This window comes from Nycticebus coucang, chromosome 2 (assembly GCF_027406575.1).
Source record: "Nycticebus coucang isolate mNycCou1 chromosome 2, mNycCou1.pri, whole genome shotgun sequence".
In the NCBI taxonomy this organism is placed as follows: Eukaryota; Metazoa; Chordata; class Mammalia; order Primates; family Lorisidae; genus Nycticebus; species Nycticebus coucang.
The window spans coordinates 152,662,334-152,685,671 of NC_069781.1; the positions used below are offsets into that span (position 1 = coordinate 152,662,334).

At 42.0% G+C, this 23,338-nt stretch overlaps 1 protein-coding gene across 3 annotated transcripts in view; it reads left to right on the forward strand.

The window, feature by feature from the left end:
• The window catches only part of FTO (FTO alpha-ketoglutarate dependent dioxygenase), a 413,048-nt gene that overhangs the window by 123,964 nt on the left and 265,746 nt on the right, over window positions 1-23,338 (forward strand). For all 3 annotated transcript variants that reach the window (XM_053601915.1, XM_053601925.1, XM_053601932.1), the window contains exons 2-3: window positions 1,319-1,396; window positions 16,798-17,422. In XM_053601915.1, coding sequence (XP_053457890.1) covers window positions 1,319-1,396; window positions 16,798-17,422 — 703 coding nt within the window. The remainder of the gene's footprint in view (window positions 1-1,318; window positions 1,397-16,797; window positions 17,423-23,338) is intronic.

Consider the following 23,338-nt stretch of genomic DNA (forward strand, 5'->3'; position numbering starts at 1 on the left):
AAATCGGCTAGAATTACTCCTAAGAATAGAATTTACTGAGTCTCTTCAGTTGATTGGTTATTATATTTCTGTTCTCCTCTTCGTTCACTTAGATAATAATAGAAAAGGTCCAGAAACAATTTGAGTTCCCAAAGGATGTTTTCTCTGGACTATTCTGATTATGATAAGCTTGTGAGAGAAGGGGGCTTTCCTGGGGGTGCAGAGGAAAGTACTCAGGGTCATCATGTCTGGTTGAGCAGGTTGTGAACTGTATAAAGACAATGGCTGTTGGAGCAGGTGGAGGTTTATATTCTATCCAGTGGGACTTGCATTGGGCCAGAGCATGATGTACTGTTTTCTAGGTGACTTTTTGGCTGATTATAGCTCTGATGATGCATTTTATTGCAGTTTTATTTGAAAGCCAATTGTTTCTGCCGTTTTTTTCTCACAAATAATTTTTATAATATATATATGTCTATCTGTATGTGTGTCTGTTAATGTGTAGGCACATTTTTTGCCATTTGTGTGCCAAGTACACACACATATTCCCTATGTGCTTGAGTATAAGATCAGGTGTTCTTTGTCAATATCCCTCAGAAGGACAGAGGGGCCTTCGTGTATTTGATTTCTTATAATATACTTTATAATATGTGGTCCTCTCTCAATTACTGTTTGAATAGTGCAGTACTATTTGAAACAGCCTCAGACAGTGCTAGCTGTGTGTGCTAAAAAGGCTTCTTTATAGAATTAGAAAAGAAAAGACGCAAAAGTGCTTAACACAGGTTTAGTAATTGTAATACAGATGAAAGCTTACTTTTAAAAAACAATACTTTAAGTGGATATGATCTCAAATAAATGTTTACAGGATGAATAAATATTTCAAATATCCCAACTTTGTGCAAAAAGGTACTAGTGGCTTGCTTTGGTATTTCCAGTTGATAGTATTGTAAAAGGATTTACGAACTACTGAGTCTTAAGTAGATGTGGAGATAGGAAGGTTTGCTTTGGAAAATTGTATTGGATGATTCAAAAGGTGACTCAAATGATGAAAAAGACCTTGATGTCACAGATACATGTGAAGAGTGAATCAAATTGTCTCTCGAAATGTGAGTGAATAAAATCATTATTTTGAATCAATGCTTCATACAATGTGTAATTAAAATGTGTGTGATTCAATTAATACATCTCACAATTGTCATTTGACTAATTTCTGTCTCTAGAAGTTTACACATTCAGGTTGGCTAAATTATTTTTGGTATTCTATTATTGGAATAATAAGCTGATCTTACATTTTGTGTCATTGCATATTCAGTCATGTATAATTATTATTTTCACACAGAAACTGAGGCTTCTTGAGGAGCTTGAAGACACTTGGCTTCCTTATCTGACCCCCAAAGATGATGAGTTCTATCAGCAGGTAAGATCTACTTTATTTTCACTAGAGGAAACTAAACTATGGTCTGGAGAGGTTAAATGAGAGGTGGAAAGGTCTGATGTGGTTGCCCAGTGACCCCTCTGTACCTACAGAGCGTGTGGATTTCTTCACGATCTCCTTTCTGTGGTGAAGTTAGTGCACGAGCACCGGGGATTGTTTTCCTTCCTCAGACTTTCCGTGCTCTTGCCCATTTCCTTGCCTCTGTTCTCACTGTTCCTTCTGCCTGGACTATCCTTTCGCTCCCTACCCTGTTGTCATATGGCTGAACATCAGTTGAACGTCAGCTCCTCTGGGGAAACTTCTCCAACTTAACGCTACCCACAAGCCAAGTGGCTGCATTTTCCTCTGTGGTACTTGTTTCTTATAAATAACTCTACACCACCTATCCTGTTGCATAGCGATTTTGGGGTCCTGTATCTTTCTCCCTGAATTAGTCATCATTCTTTCCATTCTAAATGATAAAAACCCAAACCAGAATTTCCATAGCAAGAAAAGAGGGAGGGATTTATTGACTCACCTTGGAAGTTAGATACATGGTCGAATTCAGCTTCTCACAAGACGGCATCTCAACAGCATTTCTCCTGCTTCTTGGCTTGGTTTTCCTCTCTGTGACTTCGTGCTGATAGGCTCCCACCTGAGGGCATGGGAGGAGTCTGACAACTCAGCTTGTGCTCTTCCACAGCTGAGGTCTTAGAAGAAGGTAGTGTGTTCTTTTCCCCTGGTTCCATCCCATTCTCCAGCAAGTGGTCTCATCAGCCTGGTTAGTAATTGCGTTCAGCATCTGCTCCTGTTTGCCTGGCCTGGTTCACGCATCCATCCTTGGACGGGGGTTGGAGTGCAAGTATTCCCATTCAAACTACGTGGACTTTGTGGGTAAGAGATGGATGGTTTCCCCCAAAGAAAATTAGAGGCCTGTTTCTAAAGATGGAGGGCTAGGCATACTGGGAAAACAAAATAATAATACATTTTTCACCTATTCTTCCTTACTAAAATATAAGATTAGGGGTAGAGGACTTGGGTGAGATCATGTTTATATCTCTAGCACCTGCTTATACATAGCAGCCCCTCAGTAATCAAGGAAGGAAGGGAGGAATGAAGGGTTACCCCCTGAGAATCCAGGAAGGGAGAAGTGAAGGATTACCCCCTGAGAATCCAGGAAGGGAGAAGTGAAGGGTTACCCCCTGAGAATCCAGGAAGGGAGGAGTGAAGGGTTACCCCCTGAGAATCCAGGTGTCTCGACTTCTGGTCAATCACCCTTTCTAGGAGGTTGTCTGCCCTCTCTGTTCTTATTAGATGTTCACTGTCTTTCACCTCATCAGTTCTCTTCTGGGTCTCTCTAATTTTCCTCTTTACCTCCCTTAGTCCTTGAGGCTGCAGTATTTTCTAACCAGGACATAATGCTGTCTTGTGGGCCCTCTGCTCCGTTCCACGGTGGCTGCTCATCGCCTGGCTCTTGCACTTGCAGCCCCGTCTCCCCTCTCTCCCGCCTTTGTACGCACACTGGAGTTTTGTGGCACCTCAGGCTGGCTGGCACTTTCACGTGTGGGACTTCTGGCCACGCCCTCTGCTTGCCGTGCCTCCTCCTCCTCACCCGTCTCCTCCTTCCTATTGATCTTCTGAGTTGCCTGTTAGTAATGGCTCACATGGCGTCTCCTGTAGGAGCTTCCCTGACACCCCCACAGCCCAGAGAACTGCCTTTAGAACCGTCTGCCCCCTCTCTTATACTTTATCTGTCTCTTTGTTAGCACTTCTCTTACTTGATTGTAATGGTGGGGGTGGTTTGTATGCTTGTTTCCCTCATCCTCTCTACTGTGTACAGTGTTTGTACCTAGCAGGTGCTGAATTAGTTTACTTGAATGAATGAATGAATGAATAAATATATCAGTTAATTTTAAAAGCCAGTTATATGATTTTAATTTTGTTTTTACATACACATATACTTTCCCAGGGGGATAGGAGCATCTCAAATGATTTGAAGGTTGTATACAGGAATGTTAGCCGGGTGCAGTGCTTGAATCTTACGGGAGGCCAAGGCGGGTGGGTTGCTTACTCAGGCATTGGAGACCAGCCTGAGCAAGAGTGAGACCCTGTCTCTACTACAAATAGAAAAACTAGCTGGGCTTTGTGGCCAGCTATTCAGAAGGCGGAGGCAATAGGATCGCTTGAGCCCAAGAGTTTGAGGTTGCTGTGACCTATGATGATGCCAAGACACTCTACCCAGGGCAGAGAGTGAGACTCTGCCTTAAAAAAAGAAAAAGAAAAGAAAAGAAAAGAAAAAGAAAGAAAGAAATGATGTGTCCCACAGTGATAAGGTGCTCTTCTTAGACCTTTCCTAGTTTTCCAAATTATCTGCAATGAACATATATTCTTTTGCAATCCGGGGGCAAAATTTTAAAAAGGACCCTTAAAGCAGGTAAATTCCCAAAATGCAATTAATTCTGAAATGCTTACTAATATTTTCATAGGTATAAGCCTTGTGGTACATGCATTGTTACAAAGCAACTGCTGAGGCGGTTCAGCTTTTGTGTTGTCAAAGTGGTACATGGAGAATGAAATACAAAAGGTTATCAGCCCGCTGTGCTCTGAACCAGAGGAATAAAAGAAACCCAAATGCAAACAGAGCAATTATCAAGGCTCTCTTTTATCTCTCCAAGACCCACAACTAACCCTGATACCAATATCTAATCACTCTAAGTGCACCTTATAATAAGGCTTAGTGCTTCAATAAAGCCTTAGTGAAAGTAAACCTTTTCCCTTAGAAGATGAAGTGAAAATGCTTTCTAATGACACGAATAAAGTTCAGACCTGACATTGGGTTCTTTAAACAGGCTCTCACCATAGGAATGCCAATCCAGCTGCCAGTCCTAAAAGCAAGACTGTGCAGGTTCCATGTTAGAACTGTTTATGAACCCTTACAGCCTTCATTCATTCAGTCCACAAATATGTATTTAGCAACTCTACTTTTCTTCAGGCTTGAGGTGGGGGATTCATTGCTGTTTTAGAAATCAGCAGAGAAACTGGGCACACCTGTCGTCCCAGCTACTTGGGAGGCTGAGGGGAGAGCATTGTTTCAGCCCAGTCTCATCAACAATAAAAATTTTTAAATTTTTATTTAAAAAAATAAAAAAACAAAAAAAAATCAGGAGAGGCCAAGTTACTTATGTGAGTGGCAGAGGCTGACTTTGTGCCTGTCTGTGTCTGACTCTCAAGGCCTGTGGTCTTACTGTTGTGTTGTACACTCCCCATATACCAATTATTCCAGAATATCTTCAGACAAGTTTGGCAGTTTCCTTTGATAAGATCATGGAGCAAAGAAATAAAACAACACAAAGGTCCCAGCAGAGACAGCCTCTCTTGTGTCACTGTGGTGCACAGGGAAATGAGGGTCACGTAGTGAAGATGTCCTCTCGCTTCTGGGTACGTGAACGCTGCCCGCCTTGCTGGAGAAAGGCTGTTCTCCTCCGCGGTCCTCCCTGCTCCATGGATCGCGTGCTTTCCAGATGCCAGGTCATTCTGGCACTGTTTTAAGTACATGTATGACCTCATTTAAATCTTACCAATCAGCGAAGGCAGTTGTTATTAAACCTTCGTTTAATTAATTAATTATTTGGAAGACAGTTACCCTTAGAGTGCAGTAGCATCATCAGAGCTCACTGCAGCCTCCAACTCCTGGGCTCCAGTGATCTTCCTGCCGTGGTCTTCTGCATAGCTGAGACTGGAGTCATGCGCCATCACACCTGGCTAAGTTTTTAATTTTGTTTTGTAGAGATGGGGTCTTGCTGTGCGGCTCAGGCTGCTCTTGAACTCCTGGCCTCCCTCGATCCTTCCACGCTGGCCTCTCAAGGTGTTGGGATTACAGGTGTGAGCCACTGTGCCTAGCTTAAAACTCATTTTAGAGATGAGGAAGCTGAGGCACTGAAAGCTTTAAAAGTTTGTTCAAGATTTAGAAGCGGGAAATGTCAGGCTCATAGTCCGAGCCCGGCTGTCTGGCTTTGGGGTTGTCCTCTGAAGAACTATACTGCTTCCCTTCGTCTTACCCCTCTTCTTCCTTCTGAGATTGCTGGCCTTTTTGCCAGTGACCCCAAACCTCTGTCTCCATCCCTGCTGTCCCCGGTGACCTCCACACACCTATTCTGACTGCCTGCTGAGCAGCTCCACCTGAGAGTCTTAGAGGCTCCTCTAACTCTGCGTGATTCATATTCATTACTTAGTTACTCATATTCATTACTTAGTTACTTAGTTACTCAGCTCCTTCGCTCTGTGCCAGGTAAAGTTTTAGGCATTTGAGATGAAGTAATGTGAACAGACTGAAGATTCCTTTCTTCTTGGAGCTTATTTCTTGTGGGCTGGTGGTATAGGGGCAGGCCATGTGGATACTTGTGGGAAGAATGTTCTGGGTCTGGGCAACAATAAAGCCTCTGAGGTGTGTTTGAGAAGAAATGAGGCTAACGTGTCTGGAGGGCGTGAGAGAGCTGGGCAGAGTGGAGGGGAGGCCTTGAGGGAGCAGCAGGCCGGTACACAGGACGTTGGCTGTCACCTGGGTGAGAAGAGGAGGCGTGAGAGGGTGTGACGGACGGGACTTATATTTTAATACAAGCCTCCTCCTGTGCGTTTTCTTCTCGGAAGGCATCCTCTTGCCTGCTCTTCAAATTCGAAACCTTGCATTCCTCAACGGCCACCGGTCACTTCAGCTCTCCTTCACAAACTGGGCCCTGGAGGTTTTACCTCTCTAGAAACTTTCTGTTTCTACTTTCCCAGCCCGCTGTGGAGTTCAGGCCTGTGCTTGAAGTCTTCCACCCCCACAGTGTTAACGTCCTCCTGACTCGTGTTCCTTAGGCCCTCCCCGATGTCATCAGAACTGTTTTCCTATAAAGACGTCTAGCCTTGTGCCTCCTCAGTTTAGAAATTTTTCTGTGTCTCTTTTGCCTCTAAGGTAAAGTTCAGAGTTCTCAGCATATCTGTCCTCTCAGGCCTTGACACTGTGACCCCAATCTATCTGTCTGGTCTCTTGCCTGCTCAGGGCCTAGTGTGGTGTTCAACCTTAAACTCCTGTCACACAGAGTTCCTCGTCCCCCCGTTTTTGCCGTCTTTACATCCTTCCTGCTGGGTGCTTGCTTGTACCCTCAGCCCCTTTTCTTTTTGGTGAGCATGTACTCACCTTAATGACCTTACCTAAGTTCTACGTATTGTCCGAAACTATCAGGAAGTCCCACTTATTCTAAAATATATTAAACATCTGACCCCTTCTCCCTATCTCTGCCTCTTATACCATAGCCAAAGCTACCGTCCTCTCTGTCACTATAGCCTCCCTGCGTCTCTCCCTCCTTCCCCGTCTAGTTCACAGCGTCTGGGGTGATCTTTGTAAAACATAATCCCCAACAATAAAAAAAAAACATAAATCAGCTCCTTATACTTTCTCGCCCTTGAATAGTTCCCCTTCTTGTTCCGAGGGAAAGCCTAGGGCCTTCCAAACGCCTGCAGAGTGCTCCTGACTGCTGCCCTCAGCTCACTGCCTGCTTCTCCCCACCCCCCCGCCTGACACCCTCTCCCTACTCTGGGATTTGTGTTCATTGACTGCTTCTCCCCACCCCCTGCCTGATGCCCCTCTCCCCACTCTGGAATTTGTGTTCATTGACTGCTTCTCCCCACCCCCTGCCTGATGCCCCTCTCCCCACTCTGGAATTTGTGTTCATTGACTGCTTCTGCCCATACCCCCCGCCTGACGCCCCTCTCCCTACTCTGGGATTTGTGTTCATTGCCTGCTTCTCCCCACCCCCCGCCTGACGCCCCTCTCCCCACTCTGGGATTTGTGTTCTTGCTGGAATAAACCAAACACACTCCTGCCCCCAGCCTTTGCACCGAGTGTTCCCTCAGCCTGGAACTCACCCCCCAGTTCTCTGAAAGGCTTACATCCTCCTTTCTCACATTCTTCTGCTGTGATGTCACTTATCTGAAATAGCAGCACTCACCCCACACTCCCCATTTTATTGGCTTAAGTTTTCTCCATTTTTCACTTTTTAATCATCTAAAATATTATGTCTTTTGCTTATTTATTTGTTTATTGTATGGCTGTCCTTACCAGAATATGAGCTCCTGCGAAGGACATAGGGGTTTTGCTTTTTTCCGTATCTCAGCACTGAGTATGTGGGTCTTTACAAAAGTTTGGAGACACACAAAAATCAAGAAAGGCAAAATTCACGCAGATGGAAACAAATGATGCCCTCCCAGGAACGGGGATAAGCTGAGCAAGTTGGAATTTGCACAGGTGAATCAGAAAGGAGGCTGTCAGCTGTGTTTCTTGGAGGTAAATAATGGACCATAACACAGGCTGTCTCAAAACCTTCATACTTTGCAAGTGGTATGTGCTTGATAAGTTTGTATTCAGTTAATGAGGATTTCCCAGATTTTCCTTCCTAGTTATTTCCCATGCCCATGGCGGGACATTCCCACTTTCATTGTGGTAAGTCTCTCTCTAACTTGTGGTTTCCATTTCTTTCTGTAGTGTTAAACTATAGATGCTGTCCAAACAGAACCTACCTTCTTTTAATTATTGTACTTAAGGCACTTTGTGCAGTGCCTGTTACTTAGCACATGTTCAATCCATGGCAAGTAAACAAAATAAAATGAACTATTGAATGAATGAACGTCATTGTGTCACTTTGTGGCAAAGCACACGTGATCACAAGTCATGTGTAGCTATAGCAGGGCTGAAGCGGTAATTGCAGAAGTGTACTTCTTTTGGGGCACTGCTTAGTGACATGCAGGTGGAAGTTGGGCAGGTGGCAAAAAAGCGTGCAGCCTCTTGTTCATGGTATGGACACCAACTTGCAAGCATTTTACAACAAATATTACATAGAAAATATGAGTGAAAGGGTGCAAATTGCTGAGTGCACAGTAAAGAGTTACCAGTAAAATCCTGTTAACAGATGGATTAGAAATACACTTCCCTGAAATCAGGGTATCCTAACTCTTTTAAGTGAAGGCCATTTCCCAAGTCACTTGAAGATTTTAAATTTTATTTCCCCCTCTGGGAGGTTGGGTTCCACCGAGCTTCCTTTAAGTGAGCCTCTTGTAAACTGGTATTCTCTTCACGTAAAACCGTGTCTGGCTTCTCTGTATGATTCTCAGAGGAATCTCTTGACTTGGGAGGAAAAGGTTGAATTTTGGCCAAGTACAGTGACTCACACCTGTAATCTCGGCACTTTGGGAGACTGAGGCAGTAAGACTGCTTCAGACCAGGAGTTTGAGACTAGCCTGGGTCACACAATGAGCCCCTGTTGCTACAAAAATAAGAAATATTCTCTGGATTTGGTGATGCACCCCTGTGTCTTTAGTTACTCAGGAGGCTAAGGCAAGAAGATCACTTGAGCCCAGGACTGGAGGATGCTATGATTACGCCACTGCACTCCAGCCTGAGCTACAGAACGAGATCTCGTTTCTTTAAAAAGAAAAAAAAGGTAGAATTTTTATATAGTGGTTTAAAATAGGCAGAAAATAAAGCCTGGTCTCTGGAGAGCCTAGCATTCCACATCTTTCAGCCATTGATATGGGCCTGGCATGTTGGCACTTAATTTCTAAAATACTTTTCCAGATACTTTATTAAACTGTATAATTACCATTTATGCCAGAAAATCATTTGTAGCTCTCAAGACATATAGTATGTGATCAGACAACTGGTAATATAATTTCATGACTGCACATTCCCTGGAAAAACTTTAATGGGATTAAATGAAAAAAATATTCTACGAACATTTGAAAATCTGCCAATAGCTGTTCCAAATTATTGTGTGATATCTGATGTTCTGCACGTACCTGTCCAAAATGGAAAGTGAACTCATTTGTTTGGCAGAATGAGTTAATATTAAATTATTTAATGTTCAGTTCTTCTCCAGAGTTACCATTTATTTATTTATTAATTTTTCGGGGGCAGAGTCTCACTCTGTTATCCTAGTTAGAGTGCTGTGTTGTCACAGCTTACAGCAACCTTAGACTCTTAGGCTCAAGCAATCCCCTTGCCTCTGCGCCTCTGGAGTAGCTGGGACTACAGGTGTCCACCAGGACTCTGGCTAGTTTTTCTGTTTTTAGTAGAGATGGGGTCTCTTGCTTAGGCTGGTCTAGGAACTCTTAAGCTCAGGAGATCCACTAGCCTCAGCCTCTCAGAGTGCTGAGATTGATTACCGGCGTGAGCCACTGTGCCCAGCCTTGCTTGTTCTTTTTAAAGAAAAACCGAGCAAATGCTACATAGTGCCTTTGTATGTCACGTACTAATCTAATTACCTGATAAATAACAAAAGAGGACATTCAGGCTGGGGGTTTTCTCTCTTGCATTTTTTTTTTTTTTTGAGATAGTGACAAAATTAGTCAATTATTATTTGTCTTTACAGTGGCAAAAAAAAAAAAAAAAAATTCCTGAATTATTGGACAGCAGTCCAAGTAAAATTTAAATAGTACCAGAAGTTGTATTGGAGATTTTTGATAATTTGAGGTCATCAAAAAAGAAGCCCTTGGCAAATATGAAAAATGTCATGAACCAGGTGGTGGCTGGTGGCTCAGGCCTATAATCCTAGCACTCTGGCCTATAATCCTAGCACTCTGAGAGGCTGAGGCCCGTGGATTGCTTACGCTCAGGAGTTTGAGACTAGCCAGAGCAAGAACGAGACCCTGTCTCTAAAAATTGCCAGGCATTGTGGCAGGTGTCTATAGCCCCAGCTTGAGGCAAGAGGCTTGCTTGAGCCCAAGAGTTTGAGGTTGCTGTGAGTTATGACACCAGGGCAAGAAAACCAAAGTCATGAAAATTAAGAAGTTTGGGGTGTAACATCTTTTCTCTGAATTTTTGATTAAAAGTATTTTATATTCACTTTGGAAATTTTAAAAATAATATAGATGTCTAAAGAAGAACATTTAAATTATGCCTAAGTATACTACCTAGAGTTAACCATCATAAACTTTTGGCTGTATTTTTCTATGAGTCTTTTTTTCTGTGAGTATTTATACATATACAATTTTCTTTTTATGAAACTGAGATCCTTTCATCTACCTTGTTACTAATTTCTTATATGACTATAGTTTATTGTTTAAGTTGTTTATAATACAAAAATTCTTAAGTTTGTTACTTCAATATTCCGTCACATGGTTGTACCACTTTCCCCTCTAATCCTCAATTGGGCATTTTGTTGGTTTTAAGTTTTTAATTATTATAAATAATAGTATAATAGATATCCTTATATCTTGGTATAGTTCTCTAATTATTTCCTTATCACAAAGTCTTAGAAGTAGAATAACTGGATGAAAAGATATGAACATACTTAGAATTTGATAGATCTTGTTCAATTGGCCTTAAGCAAGGTTTTAATAATTTGCATTCCTAATTGCACACTATCAGTATATTTAATTTTGACCTCACCAATAATATGCATTACTATTATATCTTTTATGTAAATTTGATAGGCAAGAACTAATTTTAGTATCATTTAATATGTATTATATTAATTTATATTTTTCTTACTTTGGGGTAATTTTTTTCCGGTATTTTAAGAGACTTCTCTATTAATTTACTTGTGAGTTTTTCTTTTGGGGCATATATATGTATATAAAATTAAATTTGTAATGACTCTATATTAAGAACAGTGAGCCCATTTCTGGCATATAGGTTGCTTATTTTTTTTCCAATTAGTGTTTGTTCTTTCATTTTGCTTATGATTGATTTTATATAAAAGTTTAAAATTTTATGTATTCAAATCTATCAGTCTTCTCATTTAAAAAGTTTATTGATAAACTATATATTTACATGCCATAAAATGCACCTTTTAGAATTGTACAGCTTGCTGGGGTGTGGTGGCTTGCTCTGCAATTCCAGCTACTTGGGATGCTGAGTGAGGCAGGAGGATCGATCACTTGAGCCCAGGAATTCCAGAACCAGTCTAGATTTGAGTGCAGGAGTTTGAGGTTGCAGTGAGCTATGATTGTGACTCTGTACTTCAGCCTGGGTTGGCAGAGTGAGACTTTGTCTCTAAAAAATTAAAATTATACAATTTTAATCTTTAAGAAAATAAATTTATACAATTCAGCAACGTTTGGCAACTTCCAGAGTTGCAAGCTGTCATTTCAGCTGTTTTAGAGCATTCCTAGTACTCCTAAAAGTTCCCTCATGCCTCTGCAGTTAGCTCTTTTTCCCACCCCCAGCTAAGACATCCATGAATCTGCTTTCTTCTTAAAGCTTTTATTTTTTTTATTCTTAGAAAGGAGTTGTGAGCACTTACTGTCTAGCCAAATGCTGGAGACATGACAGGGAACAAAATTGTTCCCGTCTCCTCTAGAAGCTTGCAGTTTTATCATATAGATTGTTAAAGAAATAATAATTCAAATAAATACCTAGTTACAGGTCAGTTGGTGCTATGAAAGAACCTTAAAATTCATGATAAATTGCAGTGGAAGGTACCTGTTTGAGGGTATAGATTCAGGGCTTTCTGTGAGAAAGTGAGCTGAAAGGTGAGAAGGACCATCCAGGTGTAGAGTCTGGGGAAGTGCCTTCCGGGGGACTGCAGGGACAGAGGTCAGAGGGAAAGGGGACATCAGCACTGAGAGAGCAGCACCAACATTTCTGAATACTTCCCCGTGTAATTATTATTATTTTCTTTTCATAATGCTGTCTTTAATGTCAGGGTATTTATACGTGGTATTTATGTGGCTGTGTGGATTTTCCAGTTTCTAAGGGTTATAATATCCCCGGTTAAATATGCCTAAATTTTGTACAGTCTTCAGCCCCTGTGTGTGTGTTTGTACATTTGTTTGCACACATATGTGCATGATTGCTTTCTGCATATTTTCTATTTCCTGCACTTTGGAGCAGTCAGAATAGGCTCGATTATGCTGTAGTAACAAACAACCCTCAAATCTCAGTGGCTTCCCAGAGCAACCTTTCTTGTTCATTTTATGTATTCTTTGTGGGTTGGCATAGAGTCACTACCCATTAAAGCAACTCCTAGATCCAAGCAGCCACACGCTGGTTCCTGTGGCGTAGGCAAAAGAGGATTCTGGAGGGTCTTGCACTGGCAGTGAAATGTTCCAGGCTGGAAGCGACAGCCATTATTTCCCACTGGCAAGAAGACATTGCACGTTTCATCTGTCACAAGGGAGTAGGAAGTATAATTCTACATTGTGCCCAAAAGCTGGGTGGCAGGGGAAGAATCCAGAAGTATTTGGCAAACAACTCTAATAATTAGCATACATTTTTACCGAGTGAATCACTTCATACTTCCCTGAGAAAAGTGAGGTGTTCTCCAACCACCCAACTCCCTCCCCTGCAAAACCCCCTGAAATTTACTCATCTGCCTATTATCAAATTTCCCATCCTGTCTGAGTTTGTATCTTCTTTTTCCTTCAAGTCTATTCATTATAGGAAGTATCTTTTCTCCTGTTGAAGTGGTTTTGATCACATTCTCTTGTCAGGCCTTAATTTTTAGTGTTTCTCTCTCTCTCTCTCTCTCTTTTTTTTTTTTTGTTCATTTTTGTTTTTGAATCAGATGGGGTCTTACCTTGTCACGCCTTAATTTTTAGTGTTTCTCTCTCTTTTTTTTTTTTTTTTCATTTTTGTTTTTGAATCAGATGGGGTCTTACCTTGTCACCCAGCCTGGAGGGCACAGTGACCATAGCTCACTGCAGCCTCAAACCCCTGGCCTTAAGTGACCCTTCTGCCTTGCCCCCACCCCAGTAGCTGGGGGGATAGGCGTGAACTACCACACCCAGTGATTGTTAGTGTTTCTTGATTTCTGTCGGGTAAATACTCTTACCTTGACCAAATTCACACTACCAACTTAGAGTTAATGAATGCACAGTTGGGAGAGATGTACACAGTAGTTACTTCTGAGCAGATGTGAAGTAACTTTAGCACACCACCGGATTTACAAAATAGACACAAGTACACAAGAGGTGCACACTCAGTAGTGTGTCTGTGTGATAAAAGTACTCATGTGAAGCTTATTTGTATCTGTGTTATATATGTGCACGCATATTTTTGTTAAGCTTGATTTCTTTCTTTTTAGATTAAAGATTAATCAGTTCTGCTATTCTCCTCCCACCCTCAACTCGAAGGGGTTGCTTTATGAGTCCCTGCACACCTCACTCGGGAGACTCTGCCCCACACATGCAGGTCTTTCTCCCTGGGTCACCTGCCTTCTCTTCTGCATCACCAGCCTCTCCCTGTCGTGTCTTCTCAGGAGTGTGAATGACACTGCAGGCCCTAGTGTCGTCCGTCATTCACATTACTCCCTGACGTAGCGCTCCCCTTTGCCAACAGCCCTGGTTTCTGTTCTCCTTCATAGCAAAGCCGTTCAGAGCCATGCTGTCTCCACTTCCTCCCCGTTCATTCCGTCTTCAGCCTCCTCCCATCCCTGCCACACTCTGCTGAACGTGCTCTTGTCATCGTCACCAGTGATTTCCATGCTGTTGAATGTGCTGGACAATCTCTGGCCTCATCTCACTTGGCCTCTCAGTGGCAGCTAATCTGGTTGACTGTTCCGTCCTTCTTGGAATGTTCTCTTTTAGCTTCTGCGTTAATACACTGCCCTGGTTTTCTGCTTGGTCTCATTGTTGAACATTCTTCTATGATTCAGGAAATAGCTTTGATTCCCTTCCTGTATCTGTCCTGTTTTTGTAGGTTATCTCATGCCATTCTCAGCCTTCCAAAACCAGCTGTGTGCTGACAGCTCCCACACTGAGTTCCTCTGCCCCACTTTCTCTTCTGAGCTCCAGATGTGTGTCCAGTTTTCCCCTTTGCTATTTTCACTTGGAGATTTCATAGGTACCTTAATGAATACAGTTGCCGAATGGAGCTCTTCATTTCCCCCCGTTCTTCTCCTTTGCTATTCCTGCTTTGTTCCAGTTTTCCTTATTTCAGAAAACAGGAAATTGGCCAGGCACAGTGGCTCATGCCTGTAATCCTGGCACTCTGGGGGATGGAGCCGGGTGGATTGCATGAACTCAGCAGTTCGAGACCAGCCAGAGCCAGAGTGAGAACCCCTTCCCTAAAAATAGCAGGGTGTTATGGTGATTACCTGTAGTCCCAGCTACTCAGGAGGCTGAAACAAGGAGATCACTTGGGTCCAAGAATTTGCGGTGGCTGTGAGCTATGATTGCCTGGGCAATCTACCTACAGCACCAAAGTGAGACTGTACCTCAAAAAAAAAAAAAAAAAGGAAATTGTATATTTGATTATTAAATCCAGAAATATGGATGGAAGTCATCCTCAATGTCCATCCTTTCTTCATTCCACAAGCACATCCTTTTGTTCTTCTTCTAATACTTTACCTGTCCATCTGTCTGTCTCTGTCTTAATCCACACTGTCATAGCTCTTCTTCTAGATGGTTGTAATGGCACAAATTGGATTTTCTGCATTCATGTTTGTCTGTTTCCATTTCATGCCTAACGTACTAACACAGATTCATTTTTATGAAATGTAAATCTAGTTATTCTTCTCCCCTTGAAATCATCCAGAGCACTGCGAGTCATTTCCAGATTCCTTACTGTGACCTCCCAGGCTCCATGTGACCCAATCTCTGCCTTCCTCCCATCCTCACTATATCCTCATCCACCCTGTCTTCAGCTCTTTAATAAAACTGGCATTTTTAAATCCCTAGAATAGGCTGCCCTTCTCAGTGCCTTTGCTTTTTTGGTCTCTCTTTTGAGGAAGCTGTTTCCCTACCTCATCACACATCTGGTGTTTTCTTTTCCTGAAAATCTCCCCTTCAGTGCCACCTCCTTAGTGAATCCTTCTTCCTCGAATGACAGGTTTCTCATTGGTTGTTTTTGTCCTGGTACTTAACACGACTTGGGATTGCTCTCCTTATTTATTTACTTGATTTGGTAGAAAGCTCTGCTCTGTGAGGGCAGGCGCCTTATCTTTGGTGTTTGGTAAGTGCTCAGTAAACATATGTTGAATGAAAAAACATATGAAAAGGTAAGTGATTGTGCCCTGCTCATCATATGAAGAGTGGTTTTTGAATGAAGATTTAGGAGGATGTATCGCAGTGACGGTGGGCAGCTGATCATGCCCAACTCCTTCCTTCAGGACTCAGCCTAAAGCTAGCAGGAGAGAGATCAGATTAATCTGTATAGAGCTGACTATAAAATACTGTGCTTTGCTTGGGAAAAAAAAATCAGTGGCATTATACAGAATCAGGGAATTGGATTGATACCAGTTTATGTGTCAAGTCCTGAGTAGCCAAGAGTGGTGGCTGAGAAGCGAATGCAGCCCTGAATTACATTAATAAGTTCATCTATTTCTGTATTAGGAGGGGGAATTGTCTTATATGACTCTCCTCTGATGACACCAGTGGAATTATTACAGCTCTCTAGAATTGTAGTCTAATACCTCGTTTATCCATCTATGCATCGATCCATTTATTTACCATTTACTAAGTACATTCTGGGCGCTGCTTAGGATTATAGCCATGAACATAGTTGTAAAGGCTCTTATGTTCAGGGAACTTAATGTCTGTCTCCCCAAGAGAAGTGAGTTCTTTTTTTGTGAAAGTGTTGAAGCAGGACCTAGTCTGTCATTTACTGAGAGGCAGTGCAATCCTGGTTAAGAACTCATGTCTGGAGCTATCTGGACCAGTGATTTTCAGCTGGTGTGCCATAACACACTGGTGTGCCGTGGGAGGATCTTAGGTGTGCTGTAAAAATTTTTAAAGATCATTAATTAAATTATTTTTGAAAGACGTTAAAAACACAGTAAGTATATTCTTTTTTTGAGTCTTTTTTTTTTTTGATCAACATAATTTAAGTGTCTGTGGAAGTTTAACAATATGTTCAAGTGTGCTGTGAATTAAAAAAGGGTGAAAAACACTGCTTTAGACTCTAGATCCCAGTGGTTTCAAATCCACCTGGATGTGACTTTGGGCAAGTTGTTAAAATGTCTCTGCGCTTCAGTGGTGTCATCTACTAACTGGAGATGATAATACTATGCTGTTAGTATTAATAGTGTTGTGAGAAATAAATAGTAGGGGTAGGCACTTAATTAATCAGATTGTGTTTGGGGAGGGCCAAAGGCTGGAAGGAAGATTTAGGGGCAGGAAAAGTGATCCCAGAGTAATAAGCATTGAAGGTCAAAGTCCAAATTGTTATTATTTTTTTGTTTATATTAATGATTACCAATAGGTTGAACTTGAAAATCTTGACTGTAGAGATTGATAACATTTGTTGTATTTAGTTTTCTATTTTAGGCTTGGGAGATACGTATCCCCCCTGTTTAGACATGTCACCTGCTATTTCCTCACCCCACCCCCAGTGCTTACAAAGGAACACACCTTTGGAGATAATAAAATTCATATTTTATAATGATAACTATTCATAAATGTGCATTTTTGTTTTGCTTTTCTTTTAGTGGCAGCTGAAATACCCTAAACTGATTCTCCGAGAAGCCGGTGGTGTGCCCGAGGACATCCATAAGGAGGTCCAGGAAGCCTTTCTCACCTTGCACAAGCACGGCTGCTTATTTCGGGATCTGGTTAGGATCCAAGGCAAAGATTTGCTCACTCCGGTGTCTCGCATCCTCATTGGTAATCCAGGCCACACATACAAGTACCTGAACACCAGACTCTTTACGGTACCCTGGCCAGTGAAAGGCTCCAATGTAAAATACAGTGAGGCCGAAATAGCCGCTGCTTGTCAGACCTTCCTCAAGCTCAATGACTACCTGCAGATAGAAACTGTCCAGGCTTTGGAAGAACTGGCTTCCAAAGAGAAGGAGGATGAGGACGCCGTGCCAGTGTGTGTGTCTGGAGATTTCCCCAGGGTTGGCATGGGGTCATCCTATGACCAAGATGAAGTGGACTTGAAGAGCAGAGCAGCGTACAACGTAACTTTGCTGAACTTCATGGATCCTCAGAAAATGCCACACCTGAAAGAGGAGCCTTATTTTGGCATGGGGAAAATGGCGGTGAGCTGGCATCACGATGAGAATCTGGTGGAACGGTCAGCAGTGGCAGTGTACAGTTACAGCTGTGAAGGTACAGTCTGGACGTAATAGAACTCAGGAGACACATACACACGTACGTGTGCGTGACTGCACATGCGTGTCCTGTGTCCTTTCTAGGCTTCTTTCACCCACATCTGCAGAATACGCCTCTTTCCCTTTTAGCTGTGTTTTCGGCCTCACTGTTACACGTGTTCTATACTCAGAATATTTCCGCGTGTAAGCACTACTGTCATTTTGTCTTTCCCATGCCCAGGAGAGCAGCATCGTGGTTTCATGCAGCCAACTGTCTTGCTCTAAAGCTCAGAGTAGATTGTACAGTTGCTATAATTAACTTGCTGATAAAGGGCCGGGAAAACAAAAATCTGTCAAATCTTTCCAGGTTCCCACAGGTGCACATTTCCAGTCTTGCCAAAATATTTTATTATGGTTGACATTACTATCTTGATGGGTGTGATTTGTCAAATATGGACTTGTTCTTGGCTTCATGTAATTTTTACTACTGTCCTTCGTTGCCAGAAACTGTTGAGGTGGGTTTTGCAAGCAGATGGTCCTCTTTTTCAGGAAATAAACTAGCCCTTTACCTAGTTCTGCAGTTTTCTTTTTCTTTCTTTTTTAACAATTTTAACTCATGCCTTCATCCCTGAGTTCTGCAGTTTTAGACTATACAGGGGTGTTGTGGTAAACGTCTTGCATTTTTTTAATCTACTCCCCTTGGAATGGAGATCATAGGCTGCCTTTTAGCCTGCTCAGATTTTCTTTCTTCCGTTATTCAGTTTCATGTGTTTAGGGCTCCCATTGTTTCACAGGATTACAGAAAAGATGGTTGGAAATATGTAGGATGACATGACCAATGCTGGCTTGTTTCTCTTTCCTTCCTTTTCTTTCTTTCTTTTTTTTTTTTTTGAGACAGAGTCTCACTCTGATACCCTGGATAGAGAGCTGTGGCATCACAGCTCACAGCAACCTCAAACTCTTGGGCTCAAGTGATTCTCTTACCTCAGCCTCCCTAGTAGCTGGGACTACAGGTGCCCATCACAATGCCTGGCTATTTTTGTTCTTGCTCGGGCTGGTCTCAAATTCCTGAGCTCAGCCTCCCAGAGGCTCAGCCTCCCAGAATGCTGGGATTACAGGTGCAGCCACCACACCTGGCCTTGACTTTTCTTTTTGAGAGTCTTGCTCTGTTTCCCTGGCTAGATTGCAGAGGCATCATCACAGCTCACTGCAACCTCAAACACCTGGGCTTAGGTGAGCCTCCTGCCTCAGCCTCCTGAGGCGCAGGGACTACAGTTGTGTGTTACTACACCCATCTAATTTTTTATTTTTTGTAGAGGCTGGGTTTTGCTCTTGCTGATCTTGAACTCCTGCCCTCCAGCAATCCTCCTGCCTCAGCCTCCCAAAGTGCTGGGGTTACAGGCATGTGTCACCATGCCTGGCCTTTTGCTGACTTTCTTTTTTGTCTGATTACTTGACAAAGGATACAAGGCATAGTATCAGCTCTCCTATCTGTTTTATTGAAAGATGTTTGGAACCCAGAGTTCTAGATAGCCCATCAGGGAAGACTGGAACTTTTATGTGGTATTGTTTCCTACAACTCTAGTTGGTTAATTGGATTTTCTCATTGTTATTACTTGTTTTTTGTTTGCTAAAAATGACTGTTTTGGAAAAGGGATTTAAGAAAAAAAAAATCTCCTATTGCTTTTCAAATTTCTTACAATTTCCTAGTCTCAAAAATTTCATCCGGACAACTAGTATCTCTTCTAACTTTACTATGTCTTCAGTCCAAAGCAAGGAGCTAGTTTAGTGGTTGGAAATTTCAACAGTTTCTCTGGCATCTTAAATAATGATGCTGACCTAAGAAAATGGCTTGAAGGGACTCAATGCTGTCCTGGTGGAGGGAATCAGGATCCTCTGATCTTTAATAAGGACTTGCCAGGGATTTAAGAACCATCACATCCAAGAACTCTGAAGTGAAGGAACAATGGAATTTGTTGGTTTCTTTCTTAAGGAGACAACTCTCTGAAACCGAAGCAGTGGTGGGTGATAGCACAGACAGCTACAAAGGTGTCTTTGTGTGACTCTCAGCCCTGCAGGTTAATGGAGCTATTGTACTCCCTTGTGTGAGTGATCAAGTAGTTTTTGAAACCTAGAATATCTTTCACGAAGGAATTTCAATGTCTAATGAATAGTTTCTTTGGTCAGGAGTGGTTAAGACTGATAAAGTATACAAATATAATCATGTATAAATATAAATATAGAAATGTTTGTATTTGCAGTCATTACCTAGAAGAGAGAACTGCAGAATTTGGATTTGTAAGAGCGTTGTGCATAATTAGCTTTCGTTCTCCTAATCCCTGAGATTCCCAGGACTCTATCTAGTAAAATGTGTAGTAGCAGCACTGGGAGCTCTCCTGCCATGTGCAACATGTATTGACTCAGTTTCTTCACGACATCCCAATGAATGGAGTAGTAATCTTCATTTTACAGATGAGAAAACTGAGGCATAGAAGGATGATTAATTTGTTCTTGGTAATGCTGTGACTAATCAGCAGAGCCAGGATTTGAGCGCAGACATTCTGGCTTCAGAGCCTTTACACCTAAGGCTATATGCATTATGAGTAGGTATTTCTATCCCACAGAGCAGCTGCCTGGAGGATTTGGGTTTTTTTTTAAATACCTACCTTCTGGAAAGGTTCAGGGAATGTTCTACTTGTTTTTTCTTGCAGGTCCTGACACCTTCCTTTCTCCCTCCAACTTCTCTGTTCCCCACGTCTGCTGTAGCTTTTCTAGCACCTAGTCTCACATGATTGGAATGCATCAGATTAACTTTATTCTGTGAAATGGAACCTTGCCCTCCGTCTCTGCCTGTGTGTGGTTGTGGGTCAGATGGTGTCCATAGCATGTTCTCTGGAACTCCCCGGCGGTGCATTTCTTCCAAGTGACAAGTGACACATGTTTAGTTTTGTGGCCTCCTTATAATCCTGCCAGAACTCTGGTAACAGTGGACTTGAAGAGAGCCGTTCAAAGTCATGGCTGGACTTGGGGACTTGGGGAGGGCTTAAGGAGGTCACGGGGAGTGGACACTTAAGAGAACTGTATTGTTTTCCGGGTCTTTGAACGTGTTTGCTGAGCAATTGCTAAGGGACACTCCATTAGCTATTCTAGACAGTATAGCAACTGCAAAGGCAAATGAAGCGCCTTCCTTGCCTTGGGGGAAGAGGTGAGGGAAGGGCTGCTCTGGTGATTATAACTGTGAAATGATGAAACACGGGGATCTGAAAGAGACTTTGGAAAGCACCTAGTTCTAGCCTCTCATTTTACAGATGGAAACACTGGGAAAGAAAGTGGCTTGTCCAAAGTCACATAGTTACTTAGTGACAGGAGCAGGGATTTAAGTTGGAGAGTGTTACTTGCCACTGGAGAGGTTCATGCAAAATGCACTGGGAATTCGGATATTATAGTGATTGCTTCCTGCTGAAATTAAATTCAATTGAAGCTTAAGATCTTTCAGGATTTTGCTTTTTAATACCTTTTCCCAGGGAAATCTTCTTGTGGATTTATAATGAGCCAACCATCCCTCTTCGGTTTGTTTTCACGAGTAGAGGTCATGGAGAAGTAATTTGTATAGGATATGTGTGATTATATACTAAGTTCATTAGCTTTCACATACAGTTCTAGTTAATAGGTATCTCCAGTAGGAAGAGTGAAATGGTACAATTTTTAATCAGGAATGACTTCGGGGGACCCTGTGTAAATAGCCAGAATATTTGATTTTCCTATTCCAGCTCTGTGGGCAATTGCTTGTTACTTACTCCTAGCTATAAAAAACACAAATTTTAGCAGGGAAGGCATTAAAAGCCATTGTTTAAGAGGGTCAAGCACCTTGTTCTTTGGCTAGAACACCTTCAAAAACATCAGTTGTACAATAACTATTGGTTACCATTTTTGTTTAGAAGGAAACATTTTCTGTGACATTGTCTCTGTAGAAAAAGCAAGTCCTTCAGTGAGTAGGGCGCCGGCCCCATGTGCCGAGGGTGGCGGGTTCAAACCCAGCCCCGGCCACACTGCAACAAAAAAATAGCCGGGCGTTGTGGGGGGCGCCTGTAGTCCCAGTTACTCGGGAGGCTGAGGCAAGAGAATCGTGTAAGCCCAAGAGGTTGCTGTGAGCCGTGTGACGCCACAGCACTCTACCCGAGGGTGGTACAGTGGGACTCTGTCTCTACCAAAAAAAAAAAAAAAAGCAAATCTTAAGATTTGTAACTATTGCCAAGTACTGCAGGTTCTTGACGTTATTTCCTGGGTCTCCCAGGAAGGGCCGGGAAGGTTCACAAAAGGAACAGAGGCCAGTCCACGTTTCCTGTTCAGTATGTGACAGGCTGGAAGGCGGGGACTTGGCAATAATTTTCTTGGAATTCTAGGAATCCTCTTTATGTCTTGGATTTGGGAAAAGCTGAGTCTTTTTAAGGACAGAAATTTATTCCCATAATTCTTGAATCTCTATTTTAAAATGAGTAGCATTTTTCACTTGTGATAAAATATGTATAAGATTTGCCATTATAGCCATTTTTTGAAGTGTTCAGTACAGTGGTGTTAAGTATATTGACATTGCTGTGGAACCATCATCACCGTCCTCCTCCAAACTTTTTCATTATCCCGCACTGAAACGCAGTACTCATTAAACAATGACTGAGCATTTGCCAACCCCGGCCCTGTTAACCATGGCTGTGCTTTCTGTCTCTCTGTGTGTGAGTACTCTAGGTAACTCATGTAAGTGGAATCATACAGTATTTGTTCTTTTGTGTCTGGATCGCTTCATTTAACGTAATGTTCTCAAGGTTCATCCATGTTATGGTACGTATCAGAATTTTATTCCTTTTAAAGGCTGAATAATTCTATTGTACTTACATCCCATGTTTTGTTTGACAGACGTTTAGTTGTTTCCATATTTTGGCTATTGTGAATAATGCTGCAGTGAACACTGATGTACCAATGTCTGCTTGAGTCCCTGCTTTGAATTCTTTTGTGTATATACCCATGAGTGGGATTGCTGTTTCAAAGGATAATTCTGTTTTGATTTTTTTTTTTTTTTTTTTTAGGAACTGCCATACTCTTTTTCCATATTGAGTGCACCATTTTACATTCCCATCAGGAATGCAAAAGGGTTCTAGTTTATTCAGATCTATGCTGACACTTACGTAGTAGAACCTGCATAGCTGACCACCTCCTTATGTTGACCTAATTTTCATAGATCAGACATGCACCACACGTATGTATCAGAACGGTAGGCCCAGTTCCTTATGTTGACCAGTTTGTTACAGTCTCTTGGGTGGTCACCTTACAGAGGTTCTACTGTGTTTTTCTTTTTTTTTTTTTGATAACAGCCATCCTAATGGGTGTGCAATGGTGTCTCATTGTGGTTTTGATCTGCATTTCCCTATTTGCATCCCTATGAATGATGTTGAGCATCTTTTTGTGTCCTGATTAGCCATGTATATATCTTCTTTGGAGAAATGTCTCTTCAAGTTCTTTGCCCATTTTTGAGTTGTGTCGTGTTTTTGTTGTTGCGTTTTACTAAGTTCTTTAGGTGTTCTAGATATTAATCCCTTACCAGATATGTGATTACAAATATTTTCTCCTAGAATTGATTAATATTTAATGATGTATTAAAATGATGAGCAAGGGATAAGAGTACAAATTAAGTGGAAGAGACCTTACTGTCTGTGACATTAATTGGGCATTTTAATACTGTACAATTGAATGACATTATTTGTATTGATATTAATCAGCTGTGGAACCTTCAACATGTTAATTGAATTCTTTGTGACTCATCTGTGAAATAGTGATAAGATCATTACTCACCTAGGGATTGTGAGGATTAAATGTAAAGTGTTGAGAACCCAACCACAGTGTTTAGCCCACAGTAAGCTTTCTAGAGGTGTTAGGGGTGTTT